Genomic DNA, 16,315 nt, shown 5'->3' with positions numbered 1-16,315 from the left:
TCTTGTAGTCCTGATGTGACCTGGGAATCTTTATCTTGTCCGTTGTCAATATTAATGGACAGGTCTATAACTGCTGTATCACCTTGTATAAACGAGCCTGTAATACCTCTGTTAGGCTCTGTGCGCACTGGGAAATGAAATTTCCTTGCGTAAATTCCGCATGCTCTCAAAGATTACCGCACCCGCGGTAAAAAACCACGGGAAACCGCACCCGAAAACCGCATGCGGTTTGCCGCGGTTTTACCGCGGTATTGCCGCGGTTTTGCCGCGTGCGGGTTGGGATGTGCTTTATTGCATTCAATGCAATAAAGCACATTGAAGAAAAAAAAAAAAAATACATTTAATTCTGATAGTAGATAGAGGGATAGATAGATAGATAGACAGACAGATAGATAGAGGGATAGATAGAGGACAGATCGCTGCATTTCCCACGGTCGGCAGTGAGTTCACATTACCGGCCGTGGGAAATGACCGGTAATTACCTCTGCTGTCTGCTGCTTTCATTCAGCGCTGTGTCTGTGACAGTCGCGGCTGGATGGAAGCAGCGCAGGACGTCGGAGCCGGAGCTGTGGATTATGCAGGACCCTGTGGATTACGTCGGAGCTTTGTTTGGGAGGGGTTAATAAAATGGTGAACGAGGCTTGTTTGTTTTATTTAAAATAAAGGATTTTTGGTGTCTGTGTTTTTTTCACTTTACTTACGGGTTGATCATGTCAGCTGTCACATAGACGCTGCCATGATCAAGCCTGGGGTTAATGGCGGTGATCCACCACGATTAACCCCTTGTATTACCTTGCCACCACTGCTACACGGTGGCAAGAAGAGCCGAGGACACTCCGGTACTGCCGCATATTGCATGCGACAGTGCCGGGGCAGCTGCGGCTGATATTCTCGGCTGCCGGAGGGGGAGTGAGGCGGGGGGACATTACCCCTGCCCCTCTCCCTCCCCAGCCTGAGGATACCGGGCCGCCGCTGTGTGCTTACCTCGGCTGGAAGGTGAATATACAGCGGAGCCCACGTTCTTTTTTTTTTTTTCTATATTTCCGTTTTCTTTCTATGTGTGTTCTATGTGTCTGTGTCTATGTGTTCTGTGTCTGTGATGTGTTCTATGTCTGTGATGTGTGTGTTTACTCTCTGCACGGCTTCCTCTTCCTGTAATGACATCACTTCCCTGCAAAACCGCAGACAAGCGATGCACATTACCGGAGGTAAACCGCGAAATACCGCAGGGAATAACGCAGGAAAACGCAGTGAACCGCACAGAATTTGCTGCCTGCGTTATCCCCTGCGGGATTTCATGATTAACATTGAGTCAATGGAGTGAAATCCCGCAGCGATGTGCGGAAAAGAAGTGACATGCACTTGTTTTTGCTGCGGGATTCCCGCAGCAAAACATGCAGCTGTCAAATTCCGCCCAGTGCGCACAGGATTTTTTTTCTCCATAGGATTTGCTGGTGATTCACTGCAGAGATGTTATGAACATTTTCTGCAGCGAAACATGCAGCAAAACCGCAAAAAATCCGCGGCAAAATCCGGTAAGTGCGCACATAGCCTTACAAGTTTCACCTCACGTGATACATCTGAGTAATCCACAGACTTTCAGTTTCACTTCTTTTTGCTTCATCTTTCCGTCAGTAATGGCGTCTGCTGGTCTAAGGAAGGAGCTGGAATGTTCCATCTGTCTGAACCTTTACACAGATCCTGTAATCCTGAGATGTGGACACAACTTCTGCCGGGACTGTATTGATCAGGTTCTGAACATGCAGGACGAGTCTGGAGTTTATTCCTGTCCTGAATGTAGAGAAGAGTTTCAAGAGCGGCCGACACTGAAGAGGAACATAACTCTGTGCAATATAGTGGAGGACTTCTTGTCTACTCAACCACATCAGGAGATCACCGGGATCTGCTGCACTTACTGTGTTCACGATTCTGTACCTGCTGTTAGATCCTGTCTACACTGTGAGGCTTCTCTGTGTGATAATCATCTCAGAGTTCACAGCAAAGGACCAGAACACGTCCTGACTGATCCCAGCACTTCTCTGGAGAACCGGATATGTTCTGTCCATAAGAAGATCCTGGAATATTACTGCACGGAGGACGCTGCTTGTATCTGTGCGTCTTGCTGTCTCATTGGAGAACATAGAGGACATAAAGTGGAGATGCTGGGTGAGGCCTCAGAGAAAAGAAAGACTAAACTGAGAAATTTTCTGCAGACACTGACCACAAAGAGAGAGAAAACAGATGAAAAAATCTGGCGTTTGGAGGAGAACTGGAGAAAAGGTAAAGAAAAAATGACAGAAGAAAAGAAGAAAGTCATTGCCCTGTTTATAGACATCAGGAGACGGGTGGACAATGTGGAGAAGAAGGTCGTGAATGAAATTTCAAGACGACAAGAGCAGGTGTCACTGTCACTGTCTGATGTGATCCAGAAGTTGGAAATAAAGAAGGACGAGATGTCCAGGAAGATGAGGCACATTGAGGAGCTGTGTAACATGTCTGATCCACTGACTGTCTTACAAGATCCAGACTCCGGCGACTTGTGCGATCCTGAGGACGGAGGTGATGAGGACACAGGAGGACAAGATGGAGGTGATGAGGACACAGGAGGACATGATGGAGGTGATGAGGACACAGGAGGACATGATAGAGGTGATGAGGACACAGGAGGACATGATGGAGGTGATGAGGACACAGGAGGACATGATAGAGGTGATGAGGACACAGGAGGACATGATGGAGGTGATGAGGACACAGGAGGACATGATGGAGGTGATGAGGACACAGGAGGACATGATGGAGGTGATGAGGACACAGGAGGACATGATGGAGGTGATGAGGACACAGGAGGACATGATGGAGGTGATGAGGACACAGGAGGACATGATGGAGGTGATGAGGACACAGGAGGACATGATGGAGGTGATGAGGACACAGGAGGACATGATGGAGGTGATCGGGGTGCGGAGCTGATCTCACACATACCACACACATTATCTGATATAATCAGAGATATAAATGTGACTTTCTCTGTACAGGATCCTGCAGATATCTTATTGGATATAGACACGGCTGCTAATAATATCCTTATATCAGACGACCTGAAAACTATGTCCCGTATTCTAATAAACCAGAACCGTCCAAAAACTGCAAACAGATTCCAGGAGGATCAGGTATTAAGCTGCAGGAGATTTTCCTCAGGACGACATTACTGGGATGTGGAGATCAGGGGGTCAGCATTGTGGAAGGTGGGGATGTGTTACCCCAGTATAGACAGGAGCGGACGTCAGTCATACATTGGAAATAATAACAAGTCCTGGTGTTTGTGTGGAGGACGGCAGGTGTATAATAATCAGTGTTCAGGGATACATGACAATAAAGTGATCCCGTTACCTCTCCAGATCTGCAGTGATAGAGTCCGGATATATGTGGATTATGAGGCCGGGCAGCTGTCCTTTTATGAGCTGAGTGACCCCATCAGACACTTACACACCTTCACTGCCGCCTTCTCTGAGCCCCTTCATGCTGCGTTATATGTTCATAAAGGTTGTATAAAGCTATCAGGATGGAGCAGCAGATATGAGACCTCATCATGAGAAACTTAGAGGTTGTCCACTACTTTTAACATAGATGGCCTATCATTAGGTTTGGTTATTAATGTGTGGTGGAGGTGTGACACTACATCCTCATTGATCAGACATTTGCGACCTATCCTAAGGCTAGGCCACCTATGTGAAAGTAGTGGACAACCTCTTTAAGCTATATTTACACTAAAAGAGGATTGTGAAAGTGTCTTAACCCTGGAACCTAGCAATCATATTTAGTTTCATATATCTGTTCACTGGGTTTGGTATACCCGAAAGACTCTTTCTTCTATATAGCCACGTAATGGAAGTATTAACCTCAGTATTGCTTAGAACGGTATAATTAGGCTTAATGTATTCTCCAACGTTCATAATTTTTGTATATTGTGTGTAATTTTCTAAAAACTAAATCAATATAATGATCTTATTAGAAAGTTAAAGAAATAATAATGACCTGAGAAAATAAGAGATTTACTAACATCTTCTGGACTCCTGTGGTTTGGCGCGGATTTTAAACCTGCTTTCCTCCTACCTTTTAATATTAGCTTATCACTGCGGGTCCGCTGCCTTCCACGTTATATCCATGCTTGATAAGTGGTTGTGACTGGCACAACCTGACCAGATGAGTGTTTTTGTTAGCATTCACCCCCATCTGTTTGCCGGGTAAGACCCTATTTGCGCCCTATCTTTCCACAGCTTTTCTCTCCTAAAGAAATAATAATGGCAGCACTTAATAAATATCACGCACAGAAAATGACTCAAAAAGAAATTATCTACACTACTTTTAGTAATATTGCATTACACAAATATTCTTCTACAAGGTTTCTTACATGTTCAACCAGATGTCCTGCGTGTCTTTTGCACAAACAGAACATATCTTAGCCCGATGATCCATACAGATTGGTTTCTCATATTGCACACAGTGTAAAGCTGTTTTCTTGTCATTTTTTCTTGGGCAGTTTGCCCCATTGTTGTTGGTTCATCTGATGACCATTTGTTGCCATTTTTACCCCTTGATGATTTTTGTTTCTGCTCCGTTATGCCTGATGTCGCAGCCTTCATCCTCTTCATAGTCACTGTCATCCAAATCCTCATCTGTAAAATAATTTGCATGACCGCCAAAAAATAATAGTTTCAAATTACCTTATAACAAGTCATTAGTCTCAAATCCCATTATTAGTGACAGGAGAATTTTTTATTTATCAATCAAGGAAGCCAAAGACATCTGCTCTTGTTGAAGACTTTATTCTCATATATGAGGAAACAACTCAAAAGCACCTTCAAGTAGCAAAATAAAAGAATGTCTGCCTTTCTAGAATTATTATTTATTTTTTTTGTAATAGCAATACATTGAAAGGAAATAGCTACAAAAATCGCGAATCATACTAACTTTGAAACATGTTTTTTAATTTCCAGCCCACCAGATAAGGAACTTGTAACAATAATCTACTTTAGAGAGTACATTATTTGTCCTTGAATAAATCTTTTGTCTCCTGCAATATTGTCCAAAAGGAGAAGTATAGGTAAACAAAGTCAGTGGGCATAGCTCGTCATACACTAGTAGATACAGAGAATTAAAATTGCTTCTAATATTCAGCTATTAATACGATACTAAAATCCCTATAACAATTAGATGTTGTAAAAACTATATAGCAAAAAATGTTAACACCACAACGATAACTCTTCAAGTAAATGTTCACAAGGAACCAGTCTCGTGCTATTCAGCATGCACACGGCCAATGGATATGGACAGGGTGGGGTTTCCTAGAACTCATTAACAGGTTCTTGGGTTTAGAACACTTGTTTCACCATACTCCTTCAATGTAAATAGACTTCTGATTATCTGACGATGAAGCAAAGCGCCCATTCATCAGGTGACATTATATTTTGTGCAACTGAACAAAATCAATGTTTTCAGCAGTGCATCATCCTGTGAAAACAATTTTCCACAGGAATCTCCTGATGGAATAACATGGTGGCCATATATATTTCACCATCCTAGACACACCAAACATGACTGTGACATGCATAATTTGGGTTGATATTAAATTTCAGGATTTATTTTTTTTTTAACTATAACCTAGATCCTATCTTTTCAGTGACTCTGTCTTCTATAAATAATTCCTCACATTAAATATACCATATTAACATAGTGCTTTTCGGTGTCAAGCTACCCATTGTTTTACTATTTAGTTTATAACTACATTTTGTTTAAGTGTATAACCTTACAGTTATTGATTAAGCTTTAAATGCCTTTTGTTTGACCAATATTATCTGTAAATATTGAAATTCTAATCTGAATGTCTTTTACACAGTCACTGTTTTTATATATATATATAAATTAAAAAGAAGAGGACCCAATGCTGACTCCCTGTGGCCCAACATGTGTTAATTGTGACACAATCAGTATGTGTTCCATTAATAACCATAAAGATTTCTCTCATTAAACCATTTTTTGTACCCAAATACACAGATTTTTCCTAAATAAATATAATCTTATGTGTTATATCAATTCTGTGAAAACACAACAGCCATGGTACGGGCTGAAACTTGTCTCCTCATAGAAGCTTATCAGATTAATTTGACAGAATAGGGTTGACGCTAGTGTATGATTTTTTTTTTTTTCTTTCTCATGAAGATACTCCAGGATAGCATCTTAAAAAAAATAAAACCCTTTAAGATTTTTTTTGGCCATAATAAAGATTTGATTTGTAGGCCTATGGCTTCCGCTATAGTCTTGTGGAACAGACCCTGACGTTATGGAATGATTATGCTTGCCTGACGATGGTTTGTATATCTCTTTTTGGCCTCCTTTCTCTCCTTCCACCATGTCAGATGTGACTAATGGTAACTACTGCAAAATTGTCTCTTTGAAAACCCTGCAGTGAAGTTCAGATCCTTGTTAAAGGGCAAATACCAGGGGCCCGGAAAGCTGAATCAGTTTTATTTTCTTATAAGAAAATTCCATGACAAACCTTATGTTTATTTTGGAAAAGTTATGCTAAGCATAAAAGTACATTGATTTACATTGTTCAATGTTACAAATGGTCCATGTCCTTTTTTTTTTCTTCGTGTGTTCTAAAAGCATTATTTACCTGGGGATAAAATGTATTCGATTCATAAGTGTCCATATTGAAGTTGCGTTCGGTACCAGATTTGTACCTCCTCCAAGTTTTGGACTCATACTAGTATTTTTCTTGCAAAAAATTGCCAATGTATGTAAAGTGCTATGGAATTAATAGCGCTATATAAATGAATAAATTATTATTATTATTATTATTATTATTATTATTAAATACTGACACAAAATACTGCCATGTAAAAGTGTCCTGAGCAGATTTAGTGCTGTTAAAGGGAATCTGTCAGGTGCAATGTGCACCCAGAACCACGAGCAGTTCTGGGTGCATATTGCTAATCCCTGCCTAATCGTCCCTGTATACACTAGCATAGATAAGGGGATCTTGAGACAAATTATTTCTAAAGATCTTTTATCTTATGCTAATGAGCGAGGGGACTAGTCCCAAGGACATTATATCCCCCGACTAGTCCGCTCTCTTAGCATGTTAGCACATCCACAGGGGCGTACTAACGTGCTATTGAATGCAGCATCACCAGTGGTGACACGCTTACCTGTGTTTGCTGTGACCGCGCTTCTGAACACCGGGAACTTTCAGTCATGCTCAGTAGACCTTTCTGAAGCCGGGACGCATACACCCGGCTTCATACTGCACATAACCGGAAGTGACTGGCATTCATAAGTGTGGTCACCGCAAACACAGGTACACACATCACCGCTGGTGATGCTGAATTGAATAGGTTGTTAGCATGTTAATACAGCCACAGGGCTGTACTAAGAGGGCGGCTAGTCGGGGGATATAACGCCATTGAGACTAGTCCCTGCGCTCATTAGCATAAGAAAAAAGATCTTTGGAAATACTTTTTCTAAAAATTTCTATCTATGCTGGTGTATACAGGGACAGGTAGGCAGGGATTACTAATATGCACCCAGAACTGCTCGTGGTTCTGGATGCATATTGCATCTGACAGATTCCCTTTAAGCTACATAATTCACTACCAGGACAACACCTTCTGATGCCACATTTCCCCCAGGTACAATAAAAAAAAAGCCTACACTTCACTCCTGTGCCAGCGGCGTTCCAGCCGTTCCGGGGCTCATGTTCCCAGGGCTCGTGTGACGTTGTGACACAAGCCCAGCGTCCAACCAGTGCTGGCTTCTGTCTCACTGTCTTCGGACACAGAAGCAATTAACAGGAAGTGAGTGGCAGCCACAGTGCTCATTTCCTGTTGATTAATTTCTCCGAAGGTGGGATGACACAAGCTGGCACAGGAGGTGAGTATGTTAGGGTGAACTGTTAACCAGAGATCACTTGTTGCCTGCTTCCTGGCCTTATTGGTATGTATCGAGTGCATGCTTGAAAAATGACATCAGACACACACAGTCGGATATTCATCTTTCCTCGATCGAGGTCGGCCCAAGACTGGCTTTATTTCAACTGAAACATGCCCTGATATAACCTACGAAAGGGGCATGGCCGGCTCTACGAACCACAGCGATCGCAAATCTTGATCTCGTTCTCTTATTCCGATGGGAGAGGAGCGAGTGGTTTGATTTTTTATTACCTCATGTTGCGTGACCTCAGCATATCCAGTGTAGAATCAACCAGCATCTTGGTATCTGGATCCATCTACGGAAAAACTCAAAATCTGCATTAGCAATGGGCTCATCTGAGACATGTTCAAAACCTGACAATTCTTGTTACATCAGAGCAATCATGAGATATATGTCTGTCTGCTGTATCCTCCTTACAGATAAAAATATAAAGAAAACTTAATAGAAAAACTCAATCAATGAACAAATTAAAACCTTAAAAATAGATGTGCCTTCATATCATCTCCCCCCCCCCCTTTTTTTAATCCATTATCCAAAGCATAATGAGATTCAAAACGTCTGTGGCACCAGAGCTCTACATTTAGGGCATAAAAAGTCACATTGCGTCTAGATTGTACATAGCCAGGAACACCATAAATATTGTTTTTTATCTGTAACTTAATAATGGAAAACTACTTCAATGGCTTTTTAACTCTTGCTTGAACCACAGAAATCTACATTGCAATCTTTCTTTCTACAAAAAGAAAACAGATGATTCAAGACATTAAATTTCATAAAAACAGAATACCATAAATCATCCACATACCTTAAACCAAATTATTATTATTAACAAATTAGAAAATGCTCCAGCATCTACCAATAAATCTAAACATGTCCACAATTTAATTTATTCTTTCGGGATAAAATTAGTAAAATAAAAAACTATTTTCAATGACCTTTTTCCATTATAATTTACAATGAATTAAATGCAGAAATCACCCCCCCCCTTTTTTTTTATTTTAAAAAAAGAAACATGACCATGTTTGAGCTGCTCTTTTCACAATAAACCCCCTGTAAGGTTAATCTTAAATAGATAGGAGAACCCCCCCCCCCCCCTGTAAGCTGAAAAACTTCAATTCTTTTTCCTGCAAACTGGGAAAACCTGTTTTTTGGGGAGTTTTTTGCTCAACCCAAAACCAAACAGGCCTTCTTCTTCAGTTGGACACAGGTTAACAGGTGGTTAAAATTTCTCTCCTCTCTTGGATATACATATTTTTTTTTTTATTTTTTTTTAAACATGCAACTCTCAGGATTTTATTCACCCCATTCATAAATGTAATATGTATTATTTACTTATGAAATCTACCGCAAAGGTACGTTATTTAAGCATTTTTAACTTAATGCTTAATCAATCTATCATTTTAAATATTGCAATGGGCTTTAACATATTGATCCTTAAGTCTCACACTGCAAATACTCATTTCATCCAGTTGCCTACTTCACCTCAATCCAACATGCACACTGGATCCATCTTCCACAGCCACCTCCAGCACAACTACCCAATCATTTAATATTCAATATTTTAGTATTTTAAACTTTTACTAATACTTCATGTGTTATTCAGTGGGTGCAGTTTTGTCAGCTTTACTGAGGTCTATAGGAAAATGGCCCCCATAGCATGTGATTTCCTCTTTGTTGGGATTGTAGCAGCATGAGGGGGGTTGGCATGTGGCAGGGAAAAGGGAAAACTGACCTCACATCTGCTCAAACTCTTTCTCCCTTATTTTCTTTACTTATATATATTTTTATATATATAATATTATATTTATAATATACACACACACACCCACACACACTTATACTGTGTGTATTATGTGACGTAGCGACCACCAACGTGGTAAATGGTCGCTATATGTCACAGTGGAGAAGGTACCTGCGGTATCTAAACGGAAGAGGTTGTTATGGGACTTGTAGTCCACAAAAGATTCTTGCTGCACATAAGGGTCAGGTTCCCTTTAATAATCCCAAGGTGCTGTGCAGGGCTGAGATTCACAGACCTCCACCTGTGGGTGTGGCTCGAGGGGTTAAAGCAATCCAGTCTCAAAACCTGGGTGGAGTGTGTCTAGGGCAGTCTAGATAGAGACTAGCTCTAGACTTCCAGCGTGTGTGCTGGGAGAGAGTGAGAGCAGAGCCGAGAGCTCTGCATGGAGCAACCTGTGTGGAGGCTGAGCACAGGGCTCCGATATTAAGTATGAGACAAGACTGAGGTGAGTGCAGCCAGACCAGGGCTGTAGGGCCGAACCTCTCCTGGAGGAGACACAGACCCAGTGGTCTGCAGAGGGCCCTGGGGCCGAGAAGGAACCTCAGCTAGAGGTGTCTGCTACCAGGTGCCAGAGAGTGAGGAAAGTGGTTAAACTTCCACTATGAACTTGTAATAGAGTCTGCTCTGTAAGCTGCAGAGCCGGAAGCCTGGAAAAGCTCCAGGCCTGCGTGGAGCGATTATAAGTTTGTGGACCCTCCTGGAACAGCCGAACGGGGCATCGTAAGACCGTCTCCTACGGCAAGGGGTGCCTGTGTGACGGTGACCCGTATGGACGGTGCATAACCCGGCTGTGTTCCGGAGGAATTTACATGTACAGCAAGGACAATAAAGCTGTTTGGATCGGACTATTTGAGTCACGGCGTCTTTGTAGTCCTCAGGGACCCCCACCCCGCTACAATGTGTATAATATATATATATATATATATATATATATATATATATATATATATATATATGTGTATGTATGTATGTATATTCTATATCCATGATATTAGTCTAATTGTAGATAAAAACACTTTTTTTTTGACTGAGTATGTAGTAGTCTACCCAATCTGTTGTTTAAACATTTACACAGCATAGTCTTCTAGTTATGCTCTGTCTTAAAATGGCTGCCACCAGAAATACCACATGGTTTATCTCACACATCCCCCCACTCATTCCTGTCTTTGTCTCTGGCCACCATGCCTTGGACACCATATGCTTCGTCCACCATTTTAAGGTTGACCTAAAATGGCTGCCGCCAGGAATAGCACGTGGTTTATCACAGTATTGTGGCCTATAGTCCTAACATCCACAACAAAGTTCACTCTCATCCGGATTTTTCCGGTCCCAACTAGAACAGGCCCATACCACACCATCGCCATATGGTTGTGGCAGCTCACCAGGTACAGTTTTGTAATATACATAACTTGAAACTCTTTCTTTTTCTTTTCCGCTTCTACCCAATTCTCTCTATATAGACACTAAATAAACTTTCAGAAACCCTTCCCCTTGCACAAGCAGCAGATAACAATCCATTGTAACATGACTTTTCATGAGTCTCAACTGATGTACATGGGTCTAATTTGCCATCTGAATTCCAATACAACTACATTAATTTATCTTTTTCTATGCAGACCAAGATAAAAACACCAACAAACAATAAGACAGGGGAGATGACTCACAACTGAAAACACTAAAGGCCCTGTCACACACAGATAAATCTTTGGCAGATCTGTGGTTGCAGTGAAGTCATGGACATATTGTTCCATTTGTACACAGCCACAAACCTGGCACTGATTGTCCACAATTTCACTGCAACCACAGATCAGCCACAGATCTGTCGCAGATTTATCTCTGTGTGTGACAGGGCCTTAAGTAAAGTTTTGTTAAGTCTTCAGCAGGCGCTTTGTCACAGTGTCCCTGCCCAGTTCCTACATGGTCCGTAATTCACAAAGACACCAATGTTGTCACCCCTGGCTACAAGGTGCCCATACCAGCCGATTCACGTCCAGCGCTCTTTCTAGACCCCGACACCTCATACCAATTATATCACCCAAGTTTGCGCTAAGCCCCAATGGAATCCGTACCAGCCACTTCACATCCAGCATTAGGCCCCAATACTACCACATACCAGCCACACCACGCAACTTAACCGCTATGCCCCAATGGTATCCGTACCAGCCATTCCATGCTACTCTGTGCTAGGCCCCAAGATTACCACGTACCAGCAGTCCCACGTATTTCCTCACAGAACCATAAACTGTACCAGAGGCGACAACCGTATACTATACCACAGACAATATCCTTTACATTTCCAGATGACGCTCACAAACCCACTTGCTCTCATAAGTACCAGTCAATCTCCCCTCTAAACAACACATAACAGACAAAAAGCAACTAAACATGTGACGGTTCTTCCGAAATCAATATGGCCAATAGCCGTGAGGCCCGTCTGCCGTCTATACAGATACCCCAAAAAACCGGACACAGTGAGGCAACCATTGCAGCACACCCCCCAAGACCACAGGAAGACTACAGATTATGAAAATCGTGTACAGCATGTTCATCAGGATTTCGAGCATCTTCGTCTATTGGCCCCACGTTGGGCACCATTTGTTAGGGTGAACTCTTAACCAGAGATCACTTGTTGCCTGCTGCCTGGCCTAATGGGTATGGAAGAGGGGGCAGGGATTGGGGCAATAGCCCTAAACTCTCACTGTTGAGGAGAGCCATTAGATCAAATACTTGATTAACCTCTTGACAAGGGATTGTAGGAAATATGTTAATTTGCCTTACATGAGCCAGGTTTTCAGGTATAACTAAGATGACCACTGATGACATCACAGACCCTACCATCAGCATGGATCCATCAGATGACTTCCCTCCCATCACCATGGATCCATCCAATGATGTCATAGACCCGCCTACGATGACACCCACCAATCAGCTCATGGACTAACACATTATTCAACCCACTGACCAATGGACACATGCGGGCATGGCCACTGTAGAGCCGACCATGCCCCTTTCCTAGGTTATATCAAGGCATGTTTCAGTTAGAATAAAGCTAGTCTTGGGCCGACCTTGATCGAGGAAAGATGAATATCCGACTGTGTGTCTGATGTCATTTTTCAAGCATGCACTAGATCCATACCAATTAGGCCAGGCAGCAAGTGATCTCTGGTTAAGAGTTCACTCTAACAAGTATAGGCTTTTATTTTACCTGGGCAAAATATGTGGAATCTGAAGGCGTTGTCCTAGTAGTGGATAACCCTTTTAAAAGTATATAGCAATTATATTTTAGTAATAACATTGCTCATTCCCCTATTTCAGGGGTGGGGAACCTTTTTTCTGCTGTGGGCCATTTGGAAATTTCTACCATCATTCAGGGACCACACAATTATCAAACTTGAAATTTACTCTGCTATATTTAGTCAAACAACTCACTGTGGCGGCTGGAACTTCTTGTTTTTGGCGCAGCTGTGATATTAGGTGATATTGATCTTGTTGCTTCTCACAACTAATTATCCAGGTTAGTGTCAGCAAGGACTACCGTATATACATCCCAAAGACACTGAGTGCATATACATCACCGGAGACATTGGGGCATATACAACACAATGGAGGGATGGGCGGAATATACAGCGCTGGGGAGGCTGGAGGGGCACACTCAGGCAGGGCCCCGGGAAGGCTGGAGGGGCACAGGCAGGCAGCGCCCCGGGAAGGCTGGAGGGGCGCAGGCAGCGCTGTGAGGCACACACAGGCAGCACTGGGAGGCTGGAGGGGCTCATACAGGCCTAGAGGGGCACGCACACACAGGCAGCCGTAGGGATTCTAGAGGGGCTCAGACAGGCCTGGAGAGTCACACACACAGGCAGCACTGGGGAGGCTGCAGGGACGTACACACAGGCAGCACTGGAGGGACACACACACAGGCAGCACTGGGGAGGCAGGAGGGACGCACACATAGGCAGTACTGGGGAGGCTGGAGGGACTCACAGAGGCAGCACTGGGCAGGGTGCAGGAGCTCAGACACAGGCAGCACTGGACAGGCTGGAGGCCAGATGTTCCCCACACCTCCTTTACTTATTTCCACACAGAGGAATTTGGTATGTTAAATTGGGATGGGAGTTCCTCTATAACTGCTGTAGCACCACCGTATAAACCAGCCTGTAATACCTCTGTTATAAGTTTCACCTCAACTTGTGATAAATGTGAGTCAGACACAGACTTTCAGTTTCACTTCTTTTTGTTTCATCTTTCCGCAGTAATGGCGTCTGCTGGGTTAAGGAAGGAGCTGGAATGCTCCATCTGTCTGAACCTTTATACAGATCCTGTAATCCTGAGATGTGGACACAACTTCTGCCGGACCTGTATTGATCAGGTTCTGAATACACAGGACGAGTCTGGAGTTTATTGCTGCCCTGAATGTAGAGAAGAATTTCAAGAGCGGCCTGTGTTGATTAGAAACATAACTCTGTGCAACATATTGGAGGATTTTTTGTCTACTCAGGCAGATCATATGGAGATCACCGGGATTTGCTGCACTTACTGCATTCACTCTCCTGCACCTGCTGTTAGATCCTGTCTACACTGTGAGGCTTCTCTGTGTGATAATCACCTGAGAGTTCACAGCAAAGGACCAGAACACGTCCTAACTGATCCCAGGACTTCTCTGGAGAACCGGAAATGTTCTGTCCATAAGAAGATCCTGGAATATTACTGCACTGAGGACGCTGCTTGTATCTGTGTGTCCTGCTGTCTCATTGGAGAACACCGAGGACATAAAGTGGAGCTGCTGGATGAGGCCTCAGAGAAGAGAAAGACTAAACTGAGAAATTTTCTGCAGACACTGACCACAAAGAGAGAGAAAACAGTTGAAAAAGTCTGGCGTTTGGAAGAGAACTGGAGAAAAGGTAAAGAAAAAATGACAGAAGAAAATAAGACCGTCACTGCCCTGTTTATAGACATCAGGAGATGGGTGGACGACCTGGAAAAGAGGATTCTGAGTGAGATCTCCAGGCGGGAAGAGCAGGTGTCGCTGTTACTGTCCTCTGTTATCCAGAAGCTGGAAATAAAGTCGTACGAGCTATCGAGGAAGATGAGGCACATTGAGGAGCTGTGTAACATGACGGATCCACTGGCTGTCTTACAGGATCCAGACACCGAGGACTTGTGTGATCCTGAGGAGGACGGAGGTGATGAGGACACGGGAGGACATGATGGAGGTGATCGGGGTGCGGAGCTGATCTCACACATACCATACAACTTATGTGATATAATCAGAGATATAAATGTGACCTTCTATGGGCAGGATCCTGCAGACATATCACTGGATGTAGACACGGCTGCTAATAATCTCCTTATATCAGACGACCTGAAAACTATATCGCGTATTCTAATAAACCAGAATCGTCCACAAACTGCAAACAGATTCCAGGAGGATCAGGTATTAAGCTGCAGGAGATTTTCCTCAGGACGACATTACTGGGATGTGGCGATCAGGGGGTCAGCATTGTGGAAGCTGGGGATGTGTTACCCCAGTATAGACAGGAGCGGACGTCAGTCATACATTGGAAATAATAACAAGTCCTGGTGTTTGTGTGGAGGACGGCAGGTGTATAATAATCAGTGTTCAGTGATACATGACAATAATGTGATCCCGTTACCTCTCCAGATTTCAAGTGATAGAGTCCGGATCTGTCTGGATTATGAGGCCGGGCAGCTGTCCTTTTATGAGCTGTGTGACCCCATCAGACACTTACACACCTTCACTGCCGCCTTCTCCGAGCCCCTTCATGCTGCGTTATATGTACATAAAGGTTGTATAAAGCTATCAGGATGGAGCAGCAGATATGAGACCTCATCATGAAAACCTTAGAGGTTGTGCACTACTTTAATATAGATGGTCAATTCTTAGGTTAGGTTATTAATGTCTTGATTGGTGTGTGTGCCACATCCGCCCCCCCCCCCCACCCCTCGCTGATCAGCTGTTCCCGTTTTAGTCCGGAACTGCTCAGTTAAGGAGCTGCTCATCGCAGCTCTGTTGAAGGAATAGTGGAGTGGATGTGGTGAGGTACTGCACATATGATCCCTACTGATTTCAATAGGGGTGGATGTGCAGTACCAAGCCACTGCCACTATAGAGTTGACACGGCTGACACTGGAACGAGCAGATTGTCCTGGGGGGGGTGGGGAGTGTTGGTAATGGGTGTCACATCTTCACCGATCAGATATTAATGACCTCTCCTAAGGATAGGCCATCTATATGAAAGTAGTGGAAGACCTCTTTAAGCTGCACTGAAAGAGGATTGTGAAAGTGTCTTAAGCCCGGAACCTGTCAATCATATTTAGTTACATATACCTGTTCGTGGAGTGACTATTTCTTCTACATAGCCTAATACTTGCATTATGTGGCTAAGGACACACGGCAAGAAAAAAAGGAGCGAGTGGAATGCGATAAAACATCGCATTCCACTCAGACCAACGTTATCCATGAGCGATTTTTTTTTTTCATCTCGGCCCTAATCGGACCGAGAA

At 43.3% G+C, this 16,315-nt stretch overlaps 2 protein-coding genes across 2 annotated transcripts; both read left to right on the top strand.

Moving 5' to 3' along the window:
• The first annotated feature begins 1,637 nt into the window (after positions 1-1,637).
• On the top strand, positions 1,638-3,627 carry LOC142302070 (E3 ubiquitin/ISG15 ligase TRIM25-like). Its single transcript, XM_075343149.1, is given in 2 exon segments — positions 1,638-3,560; positions 3,562-3,627. Coding segments are annotated over 2 exon segments (1,989 nt in total).
• A 10,418-nt stretch (positions 3,628-14,045) lies between these two features.
• LOC142302063 (E3 ubiquitin/ISG15 ligase TRIM25-like) lies at positions 14,046-15,647 on the top strand. Its single transcript, XM_075343141.1, has one exon. The coding sequence runs from the start codon at positions 14,046-14,048 to the stop codon at positions 15,645-15,647; it is 1,602 nt and encodes a 533-aa protein (XP_075199256.1).
• The last annotated feature ends 668 nt before the right edge of the window (positions 15,648-16,315 follow it).

This window comes from Anomaloglossus baeobatrachus, chromosome 4, assembly GCF_048569485.1.
Source record: "Anomaloglossus baeobatrachus isolate aAnoBae1 chromosome 4, aAnoBae1.hap1, whole genome shotgun sequence".
Taxonomy (NCBI): domain Eukaryota; kingdom Metazoa; phylum Chordata; class Amphibia; order Anura; family Aromobatidae; genus Anomaloglossus; species Anomaloglossus baeobatrachus.
This window is presented reverse-complemented; position numbering and strand designations above follow the sequence as displayed.